At 45.6% G+C, this 25,390-nt stretch overlaps 1 protein-coding gene across 7 annotated transcripts in view; it reads left to right on the forward strand.

The window, feature by feature from the left end:
* Positions 1 to 24,741, forward strand: part of LOC110513717 (protein NDRG4) — a 38,803-nt gene extending 14,062 nt beyond the window's left edge. Inside the window, exons 4-19 of one of the 7 annotated variants that reach the window (XM_036973661.1) lie at positions 2,164 to 2,202; positions 12,824 to 12,929; positions 16,118 to 16,238; positions 16,864 to 16,926; positions 17,268 to 17,328; positions 17,441 to 17,527; positions 17,734 to 17,790; positions 17,955 to 18,058; positions 18,176 to 18,232; positions 18,399 to 18,450; positions 20,250 to 20,297; positions 20,475 to 20,510; positions 20,870 to 20,921; positions 21,261 to 21,299; positions 22,590 to 22,708; positions 24,511 to 24,741. In XM_036973661.1, coding sequence (XP_036829556.1) covers positions 2,164 to 2,202; positions 12,824 to 12,929; positions 16,118 to 16,238; positions 16,864 to 16,926; positions 17,268 to 17,328; positions 17,441 to 17,527; positions 17,734 to 17,790; positions 17,955 to 18,058; positions 18,176 to 18,232; positions 18,399 to 18,450; positions 20,250 to 20,297; positions 20,475 to 20,510; positions 20,870 to 20,921; positions 21,261 to 21,299; positions 22,590 to 22,708; positions 24,511 to 24,516 — 1,047 coding nt within the window. In that variant the 3' untranslated portion in view covers positions 24,517 to 24,741. Of the gene's footprint in view, positions 1 to 2,163; positions 2,203 to 10,382; positions 10,675 to 12,823; positions 12,930 to 16,117; positions 16,239 to 16,863; positions 16,927 to 17,267; positions 17,329 to 17,440; positions 17,528 to 17,733; positions 17,791 to 17,954; positions 18,059 to 18,175; positions 18,233 to 18,398; positions 18,451 to 20,249; positions 20,298 to 20,474; positions 20,511 to 20,869; positions 20,922 to 21,260; positions 21,300 to 22,589; positions 22,861 to 24,510 lie in introns of those variants that run through there. The other 6 variants (XM_036973690.1, XM_036973682.1, XM_036973646.1 and 3 more) reach the window with 6 other exon arrangements.
* The last annotated feature ends 649 nt before the right edge of the window (positions 24,742 to 25,390 follow it).

Raw genomic sequence — 25,390 nt, forward strand, 5'->3', positions numbered from 1 at the left:
TTTAACCTATTTATATAACCTCTCTTGATATAACCTCTATAGATATAACCTCTATTTATAACCTCTATAGATATAACCTCTATAGATATAACCTCTCTATATATAGATTTAACCTTTATAGATATAACCTCTATTTATAACCTCTATATATAACCTCTACAGATATAATCTCTATACCTATAACCTCTCTAGATATAACCTCTCTATATATAGTTATAACCTCTCTAGATATAGCCTCTATATGTTTAATCTATATAGATATAACCTCTATAGATATAACCTCTATAGACATAACCTCTCTATATATCCTCTATAGATATAACCTCTATATATTGTCTCTCCATATATAACTTCTATAGATATAACCTCTATAGAAATAACCTCTATGATAACCTATATAAATATAGATTTAACCTCTATAGATATAACCTCTATTTATAACCTATATATATAACCTCTATAGATATAACCTCTATATATCATCTCTATAGATATAACCTATATATATAACATCTGTATGTACAACCTCTATATACATAGTTATAACCGCTATCGATATAACCTCTATTTATAACCTTTATTGATATAACCTCTATATATATATATATAGATATAACCTCTGTAGATATAACCTCTATAGATATAACCTATATATAACCTCTGTAGATATAACCTCTATAGATATAACCTATATATAACCTCTGTAGATATAACCTCTATAGATATAACCTTTATATAACCTCTGTAGATATAACCTCTATAGATATAACCTATATATAACCTCTACAGATATAACCTCTATAGATATAACCTATATATAACCTCTGTAGATATAATCTCTCTATATATAGATATTCCCCTGTAGATATAACCTCTATAGATATAATCTCTACAGATTTAACCTATATACTGTGTATTATCTCTCTAGATATAACCTCTATAGATATAACCTCTATTTACAATCTCTATTGATATAATCTCTATAGATATAACCTCTATATATAACCTATATATATAGAGATTTAACCTCTATAGATATAAGCTCTATTTATAACCTCTGTATATAACCTCTAAAGATATAACCTCTATATATAATCTCTATAGATATAACCTATATATAACCTCTGTAGATATAACCTCTATATATATAGATATAACCGATATAGATATAACCTCTGTAGATATAACCTCTATATATATAAATATAACCGCTATGGATATAACCTTTATTTATAACCTCTATTGATATAACCTCTATATATATATATATATATATATATATATATAACCTCTGTAGCTATAACCTCTATAGATATAACTTATATTTAACATATATAGATACAATCTCTCTATATATAGATATATCCTCTGTAGATATAACCTCTATAGATATAATTTCTGCAGATTTAACCGATTTAACCTATATATAACCTCTATAGATATAACCTCTATAGACATAACATCTATATACAACCTCTATAGATATAACCTCTATATATTGTCTATATATATATATAAAACTTCTATAGATATAACCTCTATAGATATAACCTCTATAGATATAACCTCTATATATAGCCTCTCTGTATAAAACCTCTATAGATATAACCTCTATATATATATAACCTCTCTCGATATAACCTCTATAGATATAACCTCTATATTATCTCTATAGATATAACCTCTATATATAACCTCTCTCTATATAACCTCCATAGATACAACCTCTATATATAACCTCTATAGATATAACCTCTTCATATAACCTCTATATACAGTATTTAACCTCTATAGAGCATGTCCTTCTTGTTGCACTGACGTCTAGGGGAATGCTAGGGTTCTGGTTTGACTCTTTGGGCAGGGAAAGGCATCTTTCTGTCTCTCCTTTCCCTGAGCCTTCTCTTTCCTGCTCTCTAACTACTGTCTGTTTTGTTTGGACCCACACAGCATCTATCTATGTTACTCTCTGGATCCATCCCTTCATCTCGAACAGCCTTCTCAGCCCTGTGGCGTCTCATAGGTTTAACCAGAGTGACTGTGTCATAATGACCATCAGTTGACATTGTGTTTCTGTTCTCTCTCTCTCTCTCTCTCTCTCGCTCTCTCTCTCTCTCTCTCTCTCTCTCTCTCTTTCTCTCTCTCTCTCTCTCTCTCTCTCTCTAGGAGAACTGTGAGACCCTGATGCCCATTGGAGACTGGAAGGTACTTAAACTGTTTTCTATATTTTCAAAGTACCGTACTCTCTTTCTCTCTCTATCCTTCTCTGGTTGTTGTTATTACTGTCCATCACAGGCTGCTGAGGGGGAAACGGCTCATAATAATGACCAGAACGCAGCAAATAAAATGGCATCAGACACCTGGAAACCATGTGTTTAACCTATTTGATACCATTGCACAACTTCCGCTCCTCACCACTAGCCAGTCCTCCCCAATTAAGGTGCCACCAACTTTCTGTGCTCTACACTCACCCACGTAACCATGGTGACTCATTGGGAGGAGACGAGGGAAGAAAATGGGGAGAAGGAGAAGTGGCACAGCCTAATATGAGTTGGGACTAATATGAGTTGGGACTAATATGAGTTGGGACTACTACATACTGATGGAATCATTCACTATCACACAGCAGCTCTCACACAGTGCAGAACCACAGTAGTTTTGAAGTCCTTAGAAGTTGATTTCTGTACGGTGATGTTCAGAGTCTATTTTAACATGAATCCACATAGCGATGAGATCAGAGACATGACTAATCCTTTCTCCCCTCTGTCTGATACCTCCAGTATCACCTCCCTCCCCTCTCTCTCACCTCCCCCTCTGCCCCCCTCTCTCACCCTCTCAACTCAATTCATTTCAAATGGCTTTATTGGCATGGAAAACATACTGTATGTTACATTGCCAAAGCAAGTGAAATCGATAATAAACAAAAGTGAAATAAACAATCGGAAATGAACAGTAAACATTACTCGCAAAAGTTTCAAAGGAATAAAGACATTTCAAATGCCATATTATGGCTATGTACAGTGTTGTAACTATGTGGATATAGTTCAAGTACAAAAGGGGAAATAAATAAACATTAAAATGGGTTTGTTCTTCAATGGGTGGGCGCCCTTTTCTTGTGGTTTGTTCTTCGCCGGTTGCCGTTTTCGTGTGGCAACAGGTCACAAATATTGCTGCTGTGATGGCACACTAATGTATTTCACCTAATAGATATGGGAGTTTGTCATTTTAGATTTTTTTTCAAATTCTTTGTGGGTCTGTGTAATCTGAGGGAAATATGTCTCTAATATGGTCATGTATTTGGCAGAAGGTTAGGAAGTGCAGCTCAGTTTCCACCTCATTTTGTGGGCAGTGTGCACATAGCCTGTCTTCTCTTGAGAGCCAGGTCTGCCTACGGCAAGGCTATGCTCACTAAGTCTGGCTATGCTCACTGAGTCTGGCTATGCTTACTGAGTCTGTACATAGTCAAAGCTTTCTTTAATTTTGGGTCAGTCACAGTGGTCAGGTATTCTTCCACTGTGTACTCTCTGTTTAGGGCCAAACAGCATTCCAGTTTTTTTTTTTTTTTTAGTTAATTCTTTCCAATGTGTCAAGTAATTATCTTTTAGTTTCCTCATGATTTGGTTGGGTGTAGTTGTGTTGCTGTCCTGGGGCTCTGTGGGGTGTGTTTGTGAACAGAGCCCCAGGACCAGCTTGTTTAGGAGATTCTTCTCTAGATGAATCTCTCTCTAGGTGATTTCTTATTTATGGAAGGTTTAGAAATCGCTTCCTTTCATGTGGTTGTAGAATATAACTGCTCTTTTCAGGATTTTGATAATTAGTGGGTATCGTCCTTATTCTGCTCTGCATGCATTGTTGGGTGTTTTACATTGTACACGTAAGATGTTTTTGCAGCAGAGTCTCAATTTGGTGCTTGTACCATTTTGTGAATTATAGGTTGGTGAGCGGTGTCATGCGTAGATGTAATAGGTGGCAGGGAAGTCAGGCGCAGGAGAGACAAATTGAGTGTAAAATGGAGTCTTTTAATAAAGTCCACGGAGTATGCTCCATAACACTAAATGTACATAAACATGGGTACAAGGACCCGACGCACACCTATACAACAATCACACTACACTGACAATAAAACAATCTCTGACAAAGACATGAGGGGAAACAGAGGGTTAAATACACAACAGGTAATGAATGGGATTGAAAACAGGTGTATGGGAAGACAAGACAAAACCAATGGAAAATGAAAAAAGGATCAATGATGGCTAGAAGACCGGTGACGTCGAACGCCGAGCACCGCCCGAACAAGGAGAGGCAACGACTTCGGCAGCAGTCGTGACAGTACCCCCCCCCTGACGCGCGGCTCCAGCTGCGCGTCGACACCGGCCTCGGGGACGACCCGGAAGGCGAGGTGCAGGGCGATCCGGATGGAGACGGTGGAATTCTGATAACATGGAAGGATCTAACACGTCCTCCACCGGAACCCAGCATCTCTCCTCCGGCCCGTACCCCTCCCAGTCCACGAGGTACTGAAGGCCCCTCGCCCGACGTCTCGAATCCAAAATGGATCGAACAGAGTACGCCGGAACCCCCTCGATGTCTAGAGGAGGCGGAGGAACATTACGCACTTCAGCCTCCTGGAGCGGGCCAGCCACCATCGGCCTGAGGAGAGACACATGGAACGAGGGGTTAATACGGTAATGAGTGGGTAGTTGTAACCTATAACATACCTCGTTCACTCTCCTCAGGACTTTAAACGGCCCCACAAACCGCGGACCCAGCTTCCGGCAGAGAAGGCGAAGGGGCAGGTTTCGGGTCGAGAGCCAGACCCTGTCCCCTGGTGCGAACACTGGGGCCTCACTGCGGCGACGGTCTGCGGCAATTTTCTGGCGCCTTATGGCACGCTGAAGGTGGACGTGGGCTGCCTCCCAGGTCTCCTCAGCGTGCCGAAACCAATTGTCCACCGCAGGGGCCTCGGTCTGGCTCTGATGCCAAGGAGCCAGAACCGGCTGATACCCTAATACACATTGAAAGGGAGTAAGGTTAGTGGAGGAGTGACGTAGCGAGTTCTGAGCCATCTCTGCCCAGGGCACGAACTTCGCCCACTCCCCCGGCCGATCCTGGCAATAAGACCGCAGAAACCTACCCACATCCTGGTTAACTCTCTCCACCTGCCCATTACTCTCGGGGTGAAAACCTGAGGTAAGACTAACCGAGATCCCCAGACGCTCCATGAACGCCTTCCAGACCCTTGATGTGAACTGGGGACCCCGATCAGACACTATATCCTCAGGCACCCCATAGTGCCGGAAAACGTGTGTAAACAGGGCCTCTGCAGTTTGTAAGGCCGTAGGGAGACCGGGCAAAGGGAGGAGACGACAGGACTTAGAAAACCGATCCACAACGACCAGGATCGTGGTGTAACCCTGTGAAGGTGGAAGATCGGTCAAAAAATCCACCGACAGGTGTGACCACGGCCGTTGAGGAACGGGTAGAGGTTGTAGCTTACCTCTGGGCAGGTGTCTAGGAGCCTTGCACTGGGCGCACACCGAGCAGGAAGAAACATAAATCCTCACGTCCTTAGCTAAAGTGGGCCACCAGTATCTCCCGTCAAGACAGCGCATCGTCCGACCTATCCCAGGATGACCAGAGGAGGGTGACGTGTGAGCCCAATATATCAATCGGTCGCGTACAGCAGACGGAACGTACAGACGACCAGCTGGACACTCAGGGGGAGAAGGCTCTGCACGTGACGCCCGCTCAATGTCCGCGTCCAGCTCCCACACTACTGGCGCCACCAAACAAGAAGCTGGGAGTATGGGAGTGGGATCCATGGACCGCTCCTCTGTGTCATACAGCCGAGACAATGCGTCTGCCTTAACGTTCTGGGAGCCTGGTCTGTAAGAAAGAGTAAACACAAAACGAGTGAAAAACATGGCCCACCTTGCCTGGCGAGGATTCAATCTCTTTGCCTGCCGGATATACTCCAGATTGCGGTGGTCAGTCCAGATGAGAAAAGGGTGTTTAGCCCCCTCAAGCCAATGCCTCCACACCTTCAAAGCTTCTACGACAGCTAACAGCTCCCGGTTCCCCACATCATAGTTTCGCTCCGCCGGGCTGAGCTTCTTAGAAAAGAAAGCACAGGGGCGAAGCTTCAGTGGCGTACCCGAACGCTGAGAGAGCACTGCTCCTATCCCAGCTTCGGATGCGTCCACCTCCACTATGAATGGCAAAGAGGGATCCGGATGAGCCAGCACAGGCGCAGAAGTAAACAGAGTCTTCAGGTGCTCAAAAGCCCTGTTCGCCTCAGCCGACCACTGCAAGCGCACCGGGCCCCCCTTTAGCAGTGAGGAAATGGGAGCTGCCACCTGACCAAAACCCCGGATAAACCTCCGGTAGTAATTGGAAAACCCCAAAAAACGCTGCAACTCCTTTACCGTGGTTGGAGTCGGCCAATTACGCACGGCTGTAATGCGGTCGCTCTCCATCTCCACTCCTGAAGTGGAAATCCGATGCCCTAGGAAGGAGATGGATTGTTGGAAAAACAAGCATTTCTCAGACTTGACATATAGATCATGCTCCAACAGGCGACCAAGCACCCTGCGCACCAGGGACACATGCTCGGCGCGTGTAGCAGAGTATATCAAAATATCATCGATATACACCACTACACCCTGCCCGTGCAGGTCCCTGAAGATCTCATCTACAAATGATTGGAAAACTGATGGAGCATTCATCAACCCATATGGCATGACCAGGTACTCATAATGACCTGAGGTGGTGCTAAATGCCGTCTTCCACTCATCACCCTTCTTAATACGCACCAGATTGTACGCACTCCTGAGATCCAATTTTGTGAAAAAACGTGCCCCGTGCATTAACTCAATAATCGTATTGATCAGAGGTAGCGGGTAACTATATTTCACTGTGATTTTATTAAGACCTCGATAATCAACGCACGGGCGTAAACCGCCATCCTTTTTTTTCACAAAAAAGAAACTCGAAGAGACGGGTGAAATGGATGGCTGAATGAACCCCTGATGCAGGGATTCAGAGATATATGTCTCCATAGCCTCCGTCTCCGCTTGCGACAGGGGATACACGTGACTCTTGGGATATGCAGCGTCTACCAGGAGATCTATCGCACAATCCCCCAGTCGATGGGGTGGTAATTGAGTCGCCTTCTTTTTACAGAAGGCGAGAGCCAAATCGGCATATTCGGGGGGAATGCGCACGGTGGAGACCTGGTCTGGACTTTCCACCGTAGTAGCACCAACAGAAACCCCTAAACACCTACCTGAGCATTCTCGCGACCACCCTGTGAGAGCCCTCTGTGGCCAAGAAACAGTGGGGTTATGACAAACTAACCAGGGTAGGCCTAGCACCACAGAATACGCAGGAGAATCAATAAGGAAAAGACTAATCTTCTCCTTGTGACCCTCCTGCGTTATCATACACAAAGGTGCGGTTACCTCCCTGATAAACCCTGACCCTAATGGTCGACTATCTAAGGCATGAATAGGGAAAGGCATATCCACAGGAACAATAGGGATCCCTAAACTATGAGCTAGACTTTTATTAATGAAATTCCCAGCCGCACCCGAATCTACTAGCGCCTTATACTGGGAATGCAGTGAAAAGTCAGGAAAAGAGACAGAGACAAACATTAGTGCAGCAGAGGGCTCTGGATGAGAATGGTGCCTACTCACCTGGGGTGACGCCAGAATGCCCTGCCTGCCCTCTCTATTCCCAGAGGAACCAACCCGGCACCGACCAGCAGTGTGCTCTCTGCGACCTTGAATGGTGCTCGAGCGGGAACCCCCTCCGGTCTCCCTGCGCACCATCCCTCCCAATTCCATAGGTTCGGGAGAGAGGGTGCGGGAGGATGGAACAACCAGACCCCGATCTAGACGTCCACGAGTAGCCAGCATGTTGTCCAGCCTGATGGACATGTCCACCAGCTGGTCGAAGGTGAGGGTGGTGTCTCTACAGGCCAGCTCCCGACGGACGTCCTCGCGTAGACTACAACGGTAATGGTCGATCAGGGCCCTGTCGCTCCATCCAGCGCCGGCAGCCAAGGTCCTAAACTCCAAAGCAAAATCCTGTGCACTCCTCGTCTCCTGCCTCAGATGATAGAGAAGCTCACCCGCTGCTTTGCCTTCAGGTGGGTGATCGAATACTATCCGGAATTGGCGGGTGAACTCCTCAAAATGGTCCAGCGCCGCATCCTCCCTACTACACACAGCGCTGGCCCATTCCAGGGCTTTCCCGGTGAGGCATGAGACGAGGGCGTAACTCTTCTCACGGTCAGATGGTACTGGGGAGGCCGTGGCTAGATACAAGTTCAGTTTAAGGAGGAAACCCTGGCAGCCGGCAGTATCTCCGTTGTATCCCGTAGGTAGGGATAAATGGATCCTCGATTCCGGAGAGGAAAAATCGTTCACGGGAGATTCCGGTTGTGGTGGTGGTGGCGCTGGAGAAACTCCCTGTCTCTCCCAGCGATCCATTTTCATGGCAATGTGATCCATGACGGAGCTGATAACGTCAAGCTCCCTAGCTTGTTCCTGAACGCGTTCCTCCAGCTCCATGGGCATAGTGTCCTCTCCTGCTGACTTCATATATTGGTCAGAGATTCTGTCATGCGTAGATGTAATAGGTGGCAGGGAAGTCAGGCGCAGGAGAGACAAATTGAGTGTAAAATGGAGTCTTTTAATAAAGTCCACGGAGTATGCTCCATAACACTAAATGTACATAAACATGGGTACAAGGACCCGACGCACACCTATACAACAATCACACTACACTGACAATAAAACAATCTCTGACAAAGACATGAGGGGAAACAGAGGGTTAAATACACAACAGGTAATGAATGGGATTGAAAACAGGTGTATGGGAAGACAAGACAAAACCAATGGAAAATGAAAAAAGGATCAATGATGGCTAGAAGACCGGTGACGTCGAACGCCGAGCACCGCCCGAACAAGGAGAGGCAACGACTTCGGCAGCAGTCGTGACAAGCGGCCACAGACCTCACAACCATAAATGGCAATGGGTTCTAATACTGATTCAAGTATTTTTAGCTAGATCCTAATTGGGATGTCGAATTTTATGTTCCTTTTAATGGCGTAGCGAGCCCTTCTTGCCTTGTCTCTCAGATCGTTCACAGCTTTGTGGAAGTTACCTGTGGTGCTGATGTTCAGGCCGAGGTATGTATGGCTTTTTGTGTGCTCTTGGGCAACGGTTGTCTAGATGGAAATTGAATTTGTGTTCCTGGCAACTGGATCTTTTTTTGGAACACCATTTCCTGTCAGGGCCCAAGTCTGACATAATCTGTGGAGAAGATCTAGGTGCTGTTGTAGACCCCCCCCCCCCCCCCAAGGTCTCAAGTTGTATCACAAAGTTGTTGAGTGTATAGTGCCATGTAGCTCAGTTGGTAGAGTGTTGCTCTTGTAACGCAAGGGTTGTGGATTTGATTCCCACTGGGGACCATTACGAAAATGTATGCAGTCACTACTGTAAATCGCTCTGGATTAAAGCTCAATTGTAAATGTTTGTATGTGTGTTTTTCTGAGGGTGTCCTTGCATGTGTGTGTGATGACAGTGCATATGATTATGGGTGAGAGAACGAGGTTGTGTATTTAATGAAGACTGGAAATGTTGAGTCAGCCGGGGAGTGGGTTAATCCCTCTCTTCCGCAGAAAAGGGGGACCGAGCTAGAAAGAGACATGGAGAGTTTACAGTTGAGTCAGCTTGCTAAGTTCTCTGTACACAGGAAAGGCGGATACCGACGAGAGAAAGAACAAATGGATGTTGTGGAGAATATGGACAATGGCTGCTGGTGTGAATAAATGTAACCTACAGCAGAGAGAGCCACTGCTGCCATATTGATCTGTAGTCAGCACTGTTCCATTATCCCCTGCTTTCTGAGTAGACGCACGCACATACAGTACTCTGCTCCGCTCTACTGGTGACCTATGGCCACTTACTGTCCCATCAATGTCCCATTACACAGAGGCATTGATGAGCCTACTGGCTGCTGCTGCTGCTGCACAGAGACAGAAAGAGACGTCACTGTTCTCTGTTTATTTTTTATATGTAAAAATAAATCTCACTGCATGCTAAGCATTTGTTTATGCATCACCGCCCATGACTGTTAAGGAGCGATAAGAGGGATGGGAAAGGAAAGGAGACAGGTAGGACAGGGTTAATGAGAGAGAGAGGGAGATAAGCCATCTTCTCCTGAAACAGAGCAATGGTGCTGATGAGAGAGCAAAACAAGAGCACAGCAGAGAACCTGCTGTGACTGACAGAGCAGCCAACCAATCATGTGCAGAGAGGCAGCACTGGCAGCAAATAGGCTTGAGTTCGGCACGCCCTCATGATGGGGTTTATAAGGTGTCGGGGGAAGAGAGGGGGCACAGCACTGCAGCGCTCAGCCCCATAGCAGGACGAGGCTAGACGAGACAAGACGAGACAAAGAGACCACCAGCAGAATCCCCCAGCAGGCTCTGCTCTAAAGCCAGGACCTAGTCCCACTACAGGAGAGGACTGGCTCTGTCTGTTTGTCTGTCTGTCTGTCTCGTCTCCACTGGCTGCTCCTCCTCCTCCTCCTGCCATTCTTCCTCCTCTTTCTCCTCCACCACTGAGCACGCTTACTGAGGCACCATGCCTGAATGCTGGGACGGGGTGAGTGACAGTATAATGTATCTACAGGTTTATACTGAGTGACTGCTTGAGTGTGTTCAATGTTTTTGCCGGTGCGTGGATGACTCGGCATATTTTGGTTGATAGAGTGAGGATATTTTGATGAAGGGGAAGTGAATCCACTACCATAGTATGTCTTCATGAAAAAACACCTTTGTTCATGGATATGTATGTCATACACATACACACCCACCTCTTACCTTATTCATGTTCTCATATCATGTTTATACCTTATCAAAATAACTAGCTACATCTATGATGTACCCTGCTGTTGTAATACTCTGGAATAAATAACTAGCTACATCTATGATGTACCCTGCTGTTGTAATACTCTGGAATAAATAACTAGCTACATCTATGATGTACCCTGCTGTTGTAATACTCTGGAATAAATAACTAGCTACATCTATGATGTACCCTGCTGTTGTAATACTCTGGAATAAATAACTAGCTACATCTATGATGTACCCTGCTGTTGTAATACTCTGGAATAAATAACTAGCTACATCTATGATGTACCCTGCTGTTGTAATACTCTGGAATAAATAACTAGCTACATCTATGATGTACCCTGCTGTTGTAATACTCTGGAATAATTCATTAGCTATCTATGATGTACCCTGCTGTTGTAATACTCTGGAATAATTAACTAGCTAAATCTACATCGACAGCTACGTCTCTCTGACCTTGGGAGCCAGAAGGAAGGGAGTGAGAGAGGAAGATGAGAGGGAGGGACTGAGAGAAGAAGTGAGCGAGAGAGGAAGATGAGTGAGAGAGAAAGGGAGCTCGGAAGGGACTGAGAGAGGAAGGGATGGAGGGAGTGTTTGCAGTATGTGATACAGGCGCTGTTTTTACCTGCAGTCTATTGTTCCCCACCGAGGTGGTCTTTGTCTATGATATTTCAGACAGGCAGCCATACAAAAAATACCAAATCTTTTTTATCCATTCTATCAACCCCTATTATACTGCAGTCGTGTATCGCATAATCTTTAGCGCCCGATATGACCTTGTTGACCTACATTGTATCTGTCAATCGTTCACGTAAGCAATTCATGTTCAACAAAGACAAAAGAGACAACAGATATTACAGGTGATTAACTGTACCGCAGAACCTGCAAATGTATAGCTTCACTGCAGAATACTGTCAGATATATTGGGTGCCAGAATGTTGCGTGGTTAGGGTGCACTTTCCGTGACAGACTATGTCTGCATCCTTAGTGGCCCCCTATTCCTTATTTAGTGCACTACTTCTGACCAGGGCCCATAGAGCTCTTGTCAAAAGTATATAGGGAATAGGATGCCATTTTGGACGTTTCACTACACTGCCCTGAAGAAATCAAGAAATGTCAGAACAAATGCAGTTAACACCCTGAATAACAATGTATCAGTCATCCACACGCAGTCTATGAGTATATACACCGAAAATATACACTAAGAATGATATGTACAGCAGTAGATATATTCACTCGGTCAAGAATCCAGTGTATAAATACACGGTGTACAAACAGTGGAACAAAAATGCAATGTACAGACATATTAGAATGAGCTATGTGGAGAATCCAGTAAATAAATCCAGTGTGAAAAACAGTATAAAAGAAACAGGAAGTGTCCAGTGTTTAATGTCTCTGTATACATGGGACAGGAGCATTGGCTGTGTGAGTATGCTGGTACAGTATGCGTGTGTGTTTGTGAGTATGGGCATATGGGTGTGTGACTGTATATGTGACTACAGGAGTCTGTGTGTGTATGAGGCGTGTGTGTGTGTGTGAGCTTGTGTGTGTGTTTTGTGTGAGTGACTGCGTGGGAGTATGCTGCACAGAATGTTCCCCCCCCCCCCACCAGAGCAGAATATTATGAACATAGTGTGGACCAGACATGTCTTTGCAGTACTCTATATACACCGTGTTGTCAGTCATCTCTATCAGCATTCCCATGTGAATCCATAAAGCTTTTATGTTGATCAGAGGCAGACAGTTGAGTATGCAGCCTATTATATCAGTCATAGTTATTGGGTGATAGTAACTCTCTATGCTCATCAGTGAACCCAAGATTGTCTGTCTGAAGGTACAGTATGTCTCTGTGAGTGTAAATCTATACATTCCCATTAGAAATAAGCATTTGTATGTTTCAGGAACATGACATTGAGACTCCTTATGGGATGCTTCATGTGGTGATCCGTGGTGCACCCAAAGGAAACAAGCCTGCCATCCTCACCTACCACGATGTTGGGCTTAACCGTGAGTACACATTGGCCCTCTATCTGTGTGTGTGTGTGTGTGTGTGTGTGTGTGTGTGTGTGTGTGTGTGTGTGTGTGTGTGTGTGTGTGTGTGTGTGTGTGTGTGTGTGTGTGGGTGTGTGTGTGTGTGTGTGCCTGTGTGTTTTGTGGGTGTGCTCCGTGTGTGTGTGTGTGTGTGTGTGTGTGTGTGTGTGTGTGTGTGTGCCTGCGTGTTTTGTGGGTGTGCTCCATGTGTGTGTGTGTGTGTGTGTGTGTGTGTGTGTGTCTGCGTGTTTTGTGGGTGTGCTCCATGTGTGTGTGATCATGTCTGTGTTGCACCATCATCAGTCACGCGACAGTGACCTGCAGCTGGTTCCAGGAAGCTTCACTCCACACTTCCTCAGAGTGTTGTTCATGGTGTGACCTGGCAGAGATATCTGTGGAGCTGTCAGCCTGTTATCTGAGGTGATAATGGGACTCCATTCTGGGAGCTATATCATTCCCTGACAGCCATCCAGCCAGCCCACTGCAGAGTGCAGACAGACAGTATGAATCTCTCTCTAGGTCTATTAGTGTACTGTACCAAACGAGTGTGCGTACGCACAGCAGTGTTCTAGAATATTGGACCATTGGCATTCTTACTTTTCAAAGTGAAAAGCTCAAGCAATTTCTCCAACAATCAACACATTGAAATGAATAGAGGACTGGTACCAGAGACGCGTTGGTTTGGAATTGTAGGGAGGTGCATGTTACTACCTCCCCACAGAGCCTGCTCGTTTGCTCCTCTAATTGGTGGATGGGGACAACTTTTTAATGTTGCTGCAGTTTGCAGGATGTCGTGTCAGGGGTCAGAATGACTCATAGATACTAAACACAATATTTCTTCTACATTACAACAAAATGACATTACCAGTAAACTGCAATTTGAAATACGTTCCCACAAAAGATCCAGTGTGTCTATTGAAATTGCCAACACAACCTTCATTCCACAAGATAACACTGTCTGTCAGAGTGGTCCATAATTCAATAAAGGAGTGGATCATTAAATGATGATGGAGAGAGAAAAAGAGAAAGAGCAACAGAAAGGGAGGGAGAAATGTAGGTCAGAAAAACATCCCTATCATACAGTGTTAAAGCGAGGGGAGGGAGGGAGGGCAGGAAGGCAGGCAGGGTGGGGTTGTTGTTGGGGGATGATCAGCATTGCGGCGCTGTAGATCAGCTGCTCTACTGCCTGCCTCCTTCCCTCTGCAGCTGCAGCTGGGGGTATTAGTATGCACTGCCAGGAACCACAACGCTGCAGCCTGATTCAGTCTACACAGACACAGGAGGGGGGGGGGGGAAGAACAGAGGAGAGAAGGAGACAGAATAGAGGAGACACTGGCCTATATATGGCTCTGTTGCTCCTGTACTGTGTCCTTCTGCTGTGTTGGGGAGGAGATGGGTCAAGTTTCCACAGGGAGACAATACGCCTGTGGAAGATGAAGACTAATGGTCTTCTATTGCTGACTGTGTGTGGGCAAATCAGAATCACCTCGCTGCCATTGCTGCCAGATAAATTCAATAGCACAGAACACATTAGCTTCATCACATTTAAGCTTTTTAATTTCTTTCCGGTTATTGGTTAATTAGCCTGTGTAATGATGTTTGTTGGTTTTTGATGAGATGGCATTAATGTCTCAGTGTTTTTATCACCTTCTTAGCTCCATGGAGTAGAACAGTGCTGTTTTTGACTGACTCACCACAAACAGAAGACATGAAGGACATCAGCGGTGGTGGGAGGGGGGAAACAGAGTTGTTGGTATCAGAGTTGTTGATAGAAGAGTTGTTTACATAAGAGTTGTTGATATAAGAGTTGTTGATAGAAGAAGTTGTTTACATAAGAGTTGTTGATATAAGAGTTGTTGATATCAGAGTTGTTGATATCAGAGTTGTTGATATAAGAGTTGTTGATATACGAGTTGTTGATGTCAGAGTTGTTGATATATGAGTTGTTGATATACGAGTTGTTTATATACGAGTTGTTGATGTCAGAGTTGTTGATATACGAGTTGTTGTTAAGTTGATGTCAGAGTTGTTGATATACGAGTTGTTGATATACGAGTTGTTTATATACGAGTTGTTGATGTCAGAGTTGTTGATATACGAGTTGTTGATATACGAGGTGTTGATATACGAGTTGTTGATGTCAGAGTTGTTGATATAAGAGTTGTTGATTTAAGAGTTGTTGATGTCAGAGTTGTTGATGTCAGAGTTGTTGATGTCAGAGTTGTTGATATCAGAGTTGTTGATATACGAGTTGTTGATATACGAGTTGTTTATATACGAGTTGTTGATGTCAGAGTTGTTGATGTCAGTTGTTGATGTCAGAGTTGTTGATATACGAGTTGTTTATATATGAGTTGTTGATGTCAGAGTTGTTGATGTCAGAGTTGTTGATATAAGAGTTGTTGATTTAAGAGTTGTTGATGTCAGAGTTGTTGATGTCAGAGTTGTTGATATAATAGTTGTTGATTTAAGAGTTGTTGATATAAGAGTTGTTGATATAAGAGTTGTTGATATACGAGTTGTTGATGTCAGAGTTGTTGATGTCAGAGTTGTTGAAATCAGAGTTGTTGATATACGAGTTGTTTATATATGAGTTGTTGATGTCAGAGTTGTTGATGTCAGAGTTGTTGAAATCAGAGTTGTTGATATACGAGTTGTTTATATACGAGTTGTTGATGTCAGAGTTGTTGATGTCAGAGTTGTTGAAATCAGAGTTGTTGATATACGAGTTGTTGATGTCAGAGATGTTGATGTCAGAGTTGTTGAAATCAGAGTTGTTGATATAAGAGTTGTTGAAATCAGAGTTGTTGATATAAGAGTTGTTGAAATCAGAGTTGTTGATATAAGAGTTGTTGATATCAGAGTTGTTGATACGGTTGCAGATTTTAAGAGGTACTATATAAATGTTAATTGTCTCAGTTTAAGTGCTGTATATCAAAATAGATTGGTTTATATTTACTCTGACTTACTGGAAGATGTCTCAAGCATCCAGATGATGATGGTGGAATGAGTCCCAGTGAAACCTGATTGCCCATTCTTTCATACCTGTCACATCTATTCTCCCTGTCAATGGCACAGATAGCCACCTTCAAGGTTCTCTCTCTTTAGTGCATATTTCATGTGTTTCGCCTCTCTGTCTCTCCCTCTGTCTCTGCCCTCCACAGACAAGCTGTGCTTCAACAGCTTCTTCCACAATGAGGACATGCAGGAGATCACCAAGCACTTTGTGGTGTGTCATGTGGATGCTCCTGGACAGCAGATTGGAGCCTCTCAGATGCCACAGGGGTAATATATAGTACCTCCACATTCACATGCACACACGTTAGACACACAGACACACACGTTAGACACACAGACACACACGTTAGACACACAGACACACAGGTTAGACACACAGACACACACGTTAGACACACAGACACACACGTTAGACACACAGACACACACGTTAGACACACAGACACACACGTTAGACACACAGACACACACGTTAGACACACACGTTAGACACACAGACACACACGTTAGACACACAGACACACACGTTAGACACACAGACACACACGTTAGACACACAGACACACACGTTAGACACACAGACACACAGGTTAGACACACAGACACACACGTTAGACACACAGACACACACGTTAGACACACAGACACACAGGTTAGACACACAGACACACACGTTAGACACACAGACACACACGTTAGACACACAGACACACACGTTAGACACACAGACACACACGTTAGACACACAGACACACAGGTATGCATGTTTCCTTACACCTCCGTTGTTGTATTGTATTGACTGGAATATACATATAGACAATCATTTCTACAGTGATGTCTCTCTCTGCCATGTCACTGTTTAACTAAAGGTCTTCACCTCACCTCTCCACAGGTACCAGTACCCCACCATGGACCAGCTGGCAGGCATGCTGCCCAGCGTAGTGCAGCACTTTGGGTGAGTGGGCCTCCCCTTCCTTTCTCTCCTAGTAAACGGTACATTCATCATCCATACACTCTTAGACAAAAGGGTTCCAAAAGGGTTATTCTGCTGTCCCCATAGGAGAACCCTTTTTGCTTCCATGTAGAACCTTCTGTGTAAAGGGTTCTACCTGGAACCAAAAGGGTTCCACCTGGAACCAGAAAGTGTTATTCAGAGGGTTCTCCTGTGGGGACAGCAGAATGACCCTTTTACGTTTTAGATTGCACCTTTTTTTCTAAGAGTGTATAGTTGAACTTTGAATGAATTAATCCAACTGATAAACCTTTAAAGTAATTCAAACCATTCTAATTTTCCAGATTCAAGAGCATTTTGGGCATTGGAGTTGGAGCAGGCGCCTACATCCTGGCCAAATTTGCTGTAAGTTATTCCCTGTTGTTGTTCTTTGCTTGTCCACATATTTCATATTTGTGTTGCCTGATGATCCCAGGTGTATCTAACATAACAGACCCCTGCTCTGCTCTGTCCTCAGCTGATCTTCCCTGATCTGGTGGAGGGCCTGGTGCTGCTCAACATCGACCCCAACGGGAAGGGCTGGATCGACTGGGCCACTGGCAAGGTAGCAGACACTGCACCTCTGTGGAAAACACGTAAACATCGTTACCTTTAAAACAGCCATTTTATCCCAACTATCAAAATGGCTGCTCTTGTTGCAATGGGTGCAAGGAAATAATATCTCTCTGTCATCCTCCCTCCCCTCGCTCTCTTTCTCTGTCTCTCCCCCCCCCCACCCCCCCCTCTCTCCCTCTCTCTCCCTCTCTCCAGCTGTCTGGTTTCACCAGTGCTCTTCCAGACACTGTGCTGCCCCACCTCTTTAGCCAGGTGAGTCTCAGTCTAGATAAATCATTACCCACCTACAACAGTTTGTGGCAACACATGGTACTGCATACAACAACAACACTAGCCTACGGGGTTTTTATGCTCATAAACCTTTCAGAGACACCAGTCTCTCAGTCTACCTGTGTTAATAGTTGATGGTTGCACAGGAGGAGCTGATGAACAACACAGAGCTGGTCCAGAGCTATCGTCAACAGATCAACAACACTGTCAACCAGGTCAACCTGCAGCTCTTCTGGAACATGTACAACAGGTAACACACACAAACACAAACTTCAGACTGTGTGTGTGTGTGTGGCAGATGGGAAGAGTTATATATTCTGTGAGAGAATGTAAGCAGTGTGTCCCACAGTTTTCTTCTCCTTCTCAGCCGTAGGGATCTGGAGATGAACCGCACCGGGACCATCATCAATGCCAAGACCCTGAAGTGAGTCTCTCTACTACACTAGACAATTCTCCATGGTCCTTCATGTCATTGGCGAATAGTGTTTAAGTACCCTTATCATTCATAACAGGCTACTTTGGATTTGCCATGTTTACTGTTTGTGTACATGTGTTTGTGTTGTTTGCTGATCTGTGCTCTGTGTTTCTAGGTGCCCCGTCATGCTGGTTGTTGGTGACAACGCTCCAGCTGAGGAGGGAGTGGTGAGTCCTCTTCCTTCTATACCTTCTCTCCATTTCTATCTCTTCTTTCTCTACCACCTACTTCCTCCCCTCTCTGTCTCATCTCCCTCACTCCCTGTCTCATCTCCCTCACTCCCTGTCTCATCTCCCTCACTCCCTGTCTCATCTCCCTCACTCCCTGTCTCACCTCCCTCACTCCCTATCTCACCTCCCTCACTCCCTGTCTCATCTCCCTCACTCCCTGTCTCACCTCCCTCACTCCCTGTCTCATCTCCCTCACTCCCTGTCTCATCTCCCTCACTCCCAATCTCACCTCCCTCGCTCCCTGTCTCATCTCCCTCACTCCCTGTCTCATCTCCCTCACTCCCTGTCTCATCTCCCTCACTCCCTGTCTCATCTCCCTCACTCCCTATCTCACCTCCCTCACTCCCTGTCTCATCTCCCTCACTCCCTGTCTCACCTCCCTCACTCCCTGTCTCATCTCCCTCACTCCCTGTCTCATCTCCCTCACTCCCAATCTCACCTCCCTCACTCCCTGTCTCATCTCCCTCACTCCCTGTCTCATCTCCCTCACTCCCTGTCTCATCTCCCTCACTCCCTGTCTCATCTCCCTCACTCCCAATCTCACCTCCCTCACTCCCTGTCTCATCTCCCTCACTCCCTGTCTCATCTCCCTCACTCCCTGTCTCATCTCCCTCACTCCCTGTCTCATCTCCCTCACTCCCAATCTCACCTCCCTCACTCCCTGTCTCATCTCCCTCACTCCCTGTCTCATCTCCCTCACTCCCTGTCTCACCTCCCTCCCCGCCTACCTGCCCTCCTGCACCCTCCCCTGCTGTTTATGATATCCCGCCCTGCCTGCACCCCCTTAATCCCCTCCCTCTATGTGGCTCTGTTCTGCACTTGGCATGCTGAGAGGTAAATGTTTGCCCTCACTGAGAAAAACAAAAGTAGGTCAGTAAATTGAGGAAAGATGTAGTGATGGAAGGAGGGGATGGGAAGGGGAGAGGATTAGAATGACAGGTTATACAACCTAGTTAGTTAGGGAGGGTGGGCGGAAGGTCGGGAGGGTGGGATACCAAAAACAGAAGGAGGAGGTGGGGTGAGGGAGAGTGAGAGAGAGATATGAAGACAGAGATATGACAGATGGAGGTCACTTTAATATTTGATGCTATTTGGTGTGAAGCACCCTGCTGCTCATTTCATCTGGAGAGGGAGAGAGAGAGAGTGAGAGAGTGAGAGAGAGAGAGAGAGAGTGAGAGAGAGAGAGAGAAACAGAGAGAGAAACAGAGAGAGAAACAGAGAGAGAGAGCGACACAGGGAGAGAAACAGAGAGAGGGAGAGAGAGAGAGAGATTAAAAACAGATGGAGGTCACTTTAATATTTCATGCGATTTGATGTGAAGAACCCTGCTGCTCATTTCATCTTGAGCGAGAGAGAGGGAGAGGAGAGGGATAGGGAGAGGGAGAAAGAGGATAGAGGATAGAGGGTTAGGGACCTGTTTCGACCTAGAAAGCCATCTCTCCATTTCTTTGTTATTGTTCTGAGAGATGGGTGTGTGCCAGCGCACATCTGTACACACCCCTGGCTGTGACTTCGTAGCCTCAAATGTGTGTTGGAATGACTCATCACTGCAGCAGACTGCATTATCTGGGTCATCCCTCCCTCCCCACTCCCCCGCCTCCCTCCAAGCGTCTCTTCCATTCACAACATCTACATCCTTGAAATCCTATTGATTTCAAGTTTTCTTTTTTATCTGAGAACATTAATATCCAAGCAACTTGGCCCTCGTCGTTTAATGTGTTGTTGTTTTTCTCAAGGTCGAATGCAATTCCAAACTTGACCCAACCAACACCACCTTCTTAAAGGTATGAGTGCAAAGTAATGTTGAAGATTATTCATCTTTATTGGACTGTCTTCATTGATTCAAATAATTCATTAATTAGTTAATTCATTATATTTTACATGCTGTAGTTTGTTAAACCATTTGAAATAAAGATTTATTATGTGACTAACTCTGGTTCTGTTCCTGTTCTCACCTTCAGATGGCTGACTCTGGTGGACTCCCTCAGCTCACACAGGTCAGAACACTGCCTTCAGATGGCTCTTCGCATCTTCTCATTTAACATTCAAATACTCCTTCCTCTCTGCCCCACCTCCATTTCCCCTTCACTTCCTCTAGTTTCTCTTCTGACACAACTCTCAGATGACCCCTAACTTCCTCTTTAAAACGCCCCTCAACCTCTACATGGTGCCTCCCTATAACCCTCTACAGACCCTCAAGTTCCTTTTTTCTAAAACGTTCTGCCACCATGAGAGGGTTGTCTCTATAGGACTCACCACAGCACTCTTCAGAGGTCATTGACCTCATCTGGGGTCAGGGTTTCACAGAGTCTAAGGAGGTCAAGTTTCTTACAGTATTCTCCTTGTTGTTTTATAGCCTGGAAAACTGTCCGAAGCATTCAAGTACTTCCTCCAGGGGATGGGCTACAGTAAGTATCTAGAACCAGATTCAAATCATTTGTCACATATGAGTGAGTGTATGAGACTGTGTGTATGTGGGTTTGTGGTCTCTCAGAAACTAGGCATCACTACCTTGATTGAGTTTATCTCTCCATACTGTACCTTAGAAATACATTGTTCTTCCCCCTTGTGTGTTTTAATCCTCTGTTTAGACACTGTCTGTATGTTGCGTTGTTCTGAATGTGAGATCGTGTTCTGACTTTGTTGTGAATATGTTGTGAATACAGTATGTTGTTTGGTTTGGTGTGATGTCTATTGCAGGGACCTGTTGTGTTAATCTTGCCCTCTGTTTTCCTGACTTCTCTCAGTTGCGTATGTGAAGGATCGGAGGTTGAGTGGTGGGCCAGGTACTTCCTGTTTGCTGTTCACCTCTGACCTCTGACCTCCTCTCTTTTTCCCCTACATGTGCAGTGATGATGCTCTGATCACATATCTGCCTTTTGACTTATTATAAAATGTTCTTTGTTTTAGCGCTTGATTTCTGGTCTTTGGCAATCTTAAAGATTTTATTACATTTTGTATTTATTTTCTAAATGCGTTTTTCCTCAGCCTAAGGAAAAATATGCTATTGCTACTTTTTTTCCCATCCCTGCCATTGCATTCCCTATCTTGCTCTTTGCATGGCATACAGCTATTTATGATCCAGTGTTGAACACTCATTGGCACATTGTAGTGTCCAAGTGAAGCAACTTTTTTAGAAATATTAGCATGGAAACGACTAGGATAGAACTTGTCATATTTTAAATGGAGAATTATAGCCAATAGGCATGTTTTGAAGTACCTGCCTTTACTGCAGCTAAATGCTATGAGCATGTGCACTGGGATTATGTGCCTCAATGGAAAACATACCTTCAGACAGAGCTCCCAACGTGTTAGAACTGCTACTTCCCAAGTTGAAGATTTTTGGTAATTGTTACGCAAGGTTCATGTTTTCCATGCTCTACTCTAAGACAATTGCAAAATCTTGACAGATAAGTTCAGGAGCAGGATAACGCTTGCAGGAGGGGGAGCTGACGGAGATCAACTCCTCTGCAGCGTTCAGACTTTCCTCACAGTCCCATTGCATGGTCCTGCTGTACTGTAGCAGGGGGAATGTGTCTGCATGCAGAGTTGCAGGCACATGTTGATGGCTTTACAGAAACTCTCAAGCATCCATAGCTAGCAGGAATGTTTGTTACAGCTAGCAGGAATGTTTGTTACAGCTAGCAGGAATGTTTGTTACAGCTAGCAGGAATGTTTGTTACAGCTAGCTGCCTTGCCGCACTAGCGGCTTGGGTGTTACTTTTCAGTTTACACATTGGCATGTTGTCCCATTTCTCCCAGTGGTTAGCTCATATTGACTTAGCTTTGCCATTGTTTAAATGCAAATATTGTCTTCCCCACTTTTCTTTCTTTCTCTCTCTCCCTCCATCCATCCACCCCCCCTCTCTCTCTTTCTCTCTCTCCCTCCATCCATCCACCCCTATCTCTCTCTTTCTCTCATTCTCTCCCATTCTCTCTCCTTCTCCCTCTCTCTCTCTCTCCCTCTCTCTCTCTCCCCCCCCCCCCCTCTCTCTCTCTCTCTCCCTCCCCCCCCCCCCCTCTCTCTCTCTCTCTCTCTCTCCCCCCCCCCCCCCCCCCCCCCCTCTCTCTCTCAGTGCCCTCTGCCAGTATGACCCGTCTGGCCCGCTCCCGGACAGCCTCCCTCACCAGTGGCAGCTCCATTGAGAGTTCTCGTATCCGGGGTTTTACACACTCTGACAGCAATGAGGGCCAGGTCAGCCACACCATGGAAGTGTCTTGCTGAACCCCCACACACACACAGACAGACGTGGGTTGTGGATAGGGAGAGAGAGAGAGAGAGAGAGAGCAAGAGAGAGAGAGAGAGAGAGAGAGAGCAAGAGAGAGAGAGAGAGAGAGAGAGAGAGAGAGAGAGAGAGAGAGAGAGAGAGAGAGAGAGAGAGAGAGAGAGAGAGAGAGAGAGAGAGAGAGAGAGAGAGAGAGAGAGAGAGAGAGAGAGAGAGAGAGAGAGAGAGAGAGAGAGAGAGAGAGAGAGAGAGAGAGAGAGAGAGAGAGAGAGAGAGTTTCTACTTTTAAATGGTAGGTGGAGGATGTCTTCTCTATCTATCTCTCTATGTCTTTGTTGTAGTAGTACCCCAAATCCCTCAGTATTTGACCACTTCTGTCACCTCCTCCCCTCATTGTAAAAACTGACACCAACTCTTTCCCTTAAACTTTGGAAGCAGTTTTACTTTTGTGTGTCATTTGTGTTTTACTCAGTGTCTTTTCCCCCCTTTGCCTTTTCCCTGCTCCCCTTGCCCTAAACCTGCCCCAACCTCCTTCCACTCAGACCATGAGCCCCATCTGCCCCCTGGCACCCCTCCACTCAGACCATGAGCCCCATCTGCCCCCTGGCACCCCTCCACTCAGGTCCCTCCCACACTCATCCGCTTGTCTGATGACAATCTCTGTGAGGTGATCAATGATGGTAGTTAAGTGGGTTGTACGTAGTCAGTGAAGGTAGTTTGTCATTGGAGAGAAGACATGCTTGCAAGAGGACATTTTGTTGTAGTTGGTACTATTCATCCTATTTGTCTTGAACGATAGGACAGCAGAGATTATGGGCCTTTGTCTGGGAGGTCCCAGATTTGACAGAAAGCAGCACACAACCTATTATATTTTAGAGAGTTTTACATCACACAGTGGATATGCCTCTCTACCTGAAGGATGCATCTGTGTCACAGGCACTAGTATTCCCACTCCACATCCCCTGCCATGTGGTTTTCCCAGGGATTGTCATACAGAAGCATAAATGAACGTAGTGTGATTCTATATACCCTATAGCCACTAGTAGGAGCATCCATTCCTATATAGTTAGTGTGGCCACGGTCATCTCCACCTCCCCAACATGGAAGTGGTTCTGCTGGGGATCGGTTCTTAGTGGTCTCCCAAATGACAATCACATTTTGACCCAAACCAAACCAGACCTAGGAGCCAAGGCAGAACCCGTTACATCTGAGATGTTCTTCTCTCATGTCAGCACCACAAGACAGGACTACAGCTGGCCTCTCCTTCTACAGCACTCAGCCCCACACAAAGAATATACCAAAGCTACACACACACACTTACCTATGAGGGCTGGGCTCTGTAAGGGAACCGAGCCAAAGTATATTGGCACTTATTGACACACAGTAGCACAAAACACACGCGTGCCCACACAAACGCATGCATACACGCAAACACACTGTCAATGTGTCATCACAAAACAAATGTTATTGTATTTACATCCATACCCATGCATAACTTACACAGAGAATCAATATCCTAACATCCCACAGACCTCTTTTTTCACAATGCTATTAAGCTGGAATACTGGTCGTTGTGACTGGAGAGACTAGGTGTGTGCTGCTAGCTGCTGAGATGGACTACCCATTGAGTCAGGCTAGTCCTTTGAGGAACTGGGGTCCTTGACAATTTGCACTGTAATAATTTTCTACATTTGATTTGCATTCCTTATTTTCAGTAACAACTGCTCCCTGTCATCTATTTGAATGTCAATCTCTCTGTTTCCCCCAACAGGGGTGAAGTGGGATAACTACTACCGCAGGGGTGCTTCCTGGGACTGTCTGTAAGGGGCAGGGCTTTTTTGGAGCCCATTGCTCCAAGCTCGGAATGTAGGGTAACACCCACCCCCAACCACCTCCAACCACCCCCAACCACCCCCAACCACCCCCAACCACCCCCAACCACCTCCAACCACCCCCAACCACCCCCAACCACCTCCAACCACCCCCAACCACCCCAACCACCTCCAACCACCCCCAACAACCCCCAACCACCCCCAACCACCTCCAACCACCCCCAACCACCCCCAACCACCTCCAACCACCCCCAACCACCCCCAACCACCTCCAACCACCCCCAACAACCCCCAACCACCCCCAACCACCCCCAACCACCTCCAACCACCCCCAACCACCCCCAACCACCTCCAACCACCCCCAACCACCCCCAACCACCTCCAACCAAAACCACAAGCTTGCCCGCCCCTCACAGACACATCCAGTCGCCCCAAAAGGGCTATCAGCTGAGGTCACTTTTCTGTTCATAGTGCTGCCTAGCAACAGTGTACCAATGTGCAAGGGACCCCAGGGGGGCTGCAGCGAAGATTGTAGGAAAGAGCAGAGATTCTATCTGGATGAATGAGGCATTTTCATTTGTGAAGATGCAGAGTGTGAGAGCGAAGGGTCTACAAAATGTTCTGAAAAGGGGATAATAGAGGGGTGATTAAACGTGTAAATTGGGCTTTGGTGAGAGGATATTAGGACTAGTCAGAACAACAAACACTCCTTTCTACTCCTCCAATCTGTTTTCATGCACCGGAGTGTGATATTCAACGTTGTTGCCATGCATTTTCTCTCTGTAAGACTACTGTTGCTGTCAGCTCTGTGCCGACCTG

Source organism: Oncorhynchus mykiss, chromosome 1 (genome assembly GCF_013265735.2).
Source record: "Oncorhynchus mykiss isolate Arlee chromosome 1, USDA_OmykA_1.1, whole genome shotgun sequence".
NCBI lineage: Eukaryota > Metazoa > Chordata > Actinopteri > Salmoniformes > Salmonidae > Oncorhynchus > Oncorhynchus mykiss.